The sequence below is a fragment of the Octodon degus genome, unplaced genomic scaffold (genome assembly GCF_000260255.1).
Source record: "Octodon degus isolate 3935 unplaced genomic scaffold, OctDeg1.0 scaffold00205, whole genome shotgun sequence".
In the NCBI taxonomy this organism is placed as follows: Eukaryota; Metazoa; Chordata; class Mammalia; order Rodentia; family Octodontidae; genus Octodon; species Octodon degus.
Genome location: NW_004524781.1, coordinates 457,293 through 459,303, shown reverse-complemented (window position 1 = coordinate 459,303; position 2,011 = coordinate 457,293). Strand labels below are relative to the sequence as shown.

The following is a 2,011-nucleotide window of genomic DNA, read 5'->3' as shown; positions in this document are numbered from 1 at the left end:
TATCTGACATTGACAGAAAACGCTAAACCTAACCCTAATGCAAAAACTTTATCCCTAGGACTGGGGAGAGAGCTCAGTGGTCTAAGCACTTGCCTGAGGCGTGAGTTTGATCCCTGGTATCCCATGCCATGTGGGCTCATGAACCCTGGGCACGCTGTGCCCCCCAAAACAGACGCAGTGGTGCATGCCTCGAATACCAGCGCTGGGGAGGCGATGACAGAAGGGTCACTTCAAGTCTGAGCTGTGTAGCCAGACCCTATATTGAAAAAAAAAACAAAAATCCTTATCTCTAACCCCTAAAAAAACACTTAACACCACCCAAAACTCTACCCTAACACTAACCCTATCCCTACCCATGGCCCTGACCTAACACAAATCCCAACCAGAACACTTAAACCTAATCCTAACACATTAAACCCTAACATTTAGATCCCTGAACTTTGACCCTAAGGCATAACCCTGCCTCCTAGCTTAACTTTGACCATGACATCAAACTCTAACCCTACTTCTAACCATAATCCTAACAGTAACCTAGCCCAAACCCTTAACTCTAACCCTGATTCTAGAACACTGCTCTTAAGCATGAATTCTAACCCTCTAACATAATCCTAACTTCACCCCTAAACCTAAATCCAAGCCTAACCCCAATCAATTTGATCCTCATCCACAACTTTAATCCCAATTCCAACCCCTTAAACTAATTTAACCCCAAGCCCTATACCCAAACCATAACCTTAACTCTAATCCTTAACCCTAACCCCAACTCCTAATGCTTAATCCTAACCTCTTTCTTAACCCACATTTACTCTCTTGTTGGCTTCAACTCCTAATCTCTAACCTTAGAAATTTTTTTTCATTTCTAAAAACTACTCAGTCCTATATTCATGTTAGCCAAACTCTTGCCTATGAAACAGCTTGTCAACCTGCCTGCACAAATCTGTCTTGAAAAGAAAAAGAGAAGAAAAAACACCGAGTGATCCTCCTTCCCATTGTGGATCTCGTCTTTTAAGTTTTGAATCTTGGGTGTGGTTTTTTTTTTTTTTTTTTTGCAGAATCAGGGATCAAACTCAGGCCCTGGTGCTTGCCAGGGGAGTGCTTATTCTACTAAGCCATCTCCCCGGCCCCTCGTCTTTTAAGTTTTGAGATACAGTCAATTGGCCTCAATTGGTGTCTCTTAAGGTTGTCACCTCTCACCGGCCAACAAAACTGTTTCCGAAGCAAGTTGTGACTTTCGTTTTTTCTTTTTTAGTTTCAGTATCAAGTTTAGGGGAAACCCATCACTCTTGGCACGGGCTCCCCGGACCCACGCGGGCGCGCTGGCCTTCCTTTACCAAGAACTTCTAACGCAGCTCAGCAGGGCCGGCCTGAGCTTTCCCGCCCACACGACGCGGCGCGGTCCTTCCCAGCGTCCGTCGCCTGGACTGTGTCTAACCGGCAACACCCGCGCACTCAGTCTTCACCGGCTCAGCTCTCTGTGCGCAGAAGCAGCACGCGCGAGGGCGCGCCGTGCGCGCGGGGCTCCGCCTCACCGTGGCCCGTTCCTCGAGGGACCCGAGCCCGGTCCAGGCACCCGCATCCCCCGACCGCCCTCGGCCGGTCCCACGGCTCCAGGCCACGTGCCGACCCCCGCCCCCGCCGCGCCGCTGCGCAGGAGACCCGCGGCCAGCGGTCCGAGCCGGCGGCGCCGCGAGGCTTCCTCTCGCTCCACCTAGCAAGCGTACACATCCGCCCTGCGCTCGGGTAAGGGCTTCCCGCTTCCGCCTACTCGGCCAGCGCCACGCCCCTCACCGACCACGACTTCCGGCGTGGCGCGCGACTTCCGCCTTCCGGCCCGTTTCCTGGCAACGCGCCCCACGCCCGCCTCCTGGGCCGACGCGACTTCCGCTTCCGAGCCGTCATGGCTGTCGCGGGGCCCGCGCCGGTGGAGCTGGGCTTTGCCGAGGCGGCGCCGGCGTGGCGGCTGCGCAGCGAGCAGTTCCCCAGCAAGGTGGGCGGGCGGCCGGCGTGGCTG

At 54.1% G+C, this 2,011-nt stretch overlaps 1 protein-coding gene across 1 annotated transcript in view; it reads left to right on the top strand.

Moving 5' to 3' along the window:
• The first annotated feature begins 1,897 nt into the window (after positions 1-1,897).
• Pdcd2 (programmed cell death 2) overlaps positions 1,898-2,011 on the top strand; it is a 5,157-nt gene continuing 5,043 nt past the window's right edge. The window contains exon 1 of the mRNA XM_023704836.1: positions 1,898-2,007. Within this exon, the coding sequence (XP_023560604.1) occupies positions 1,898-2,007 (110 nt within the window). The remainder of the gene's footprint in view (positions 2,008-2,011) is intronic.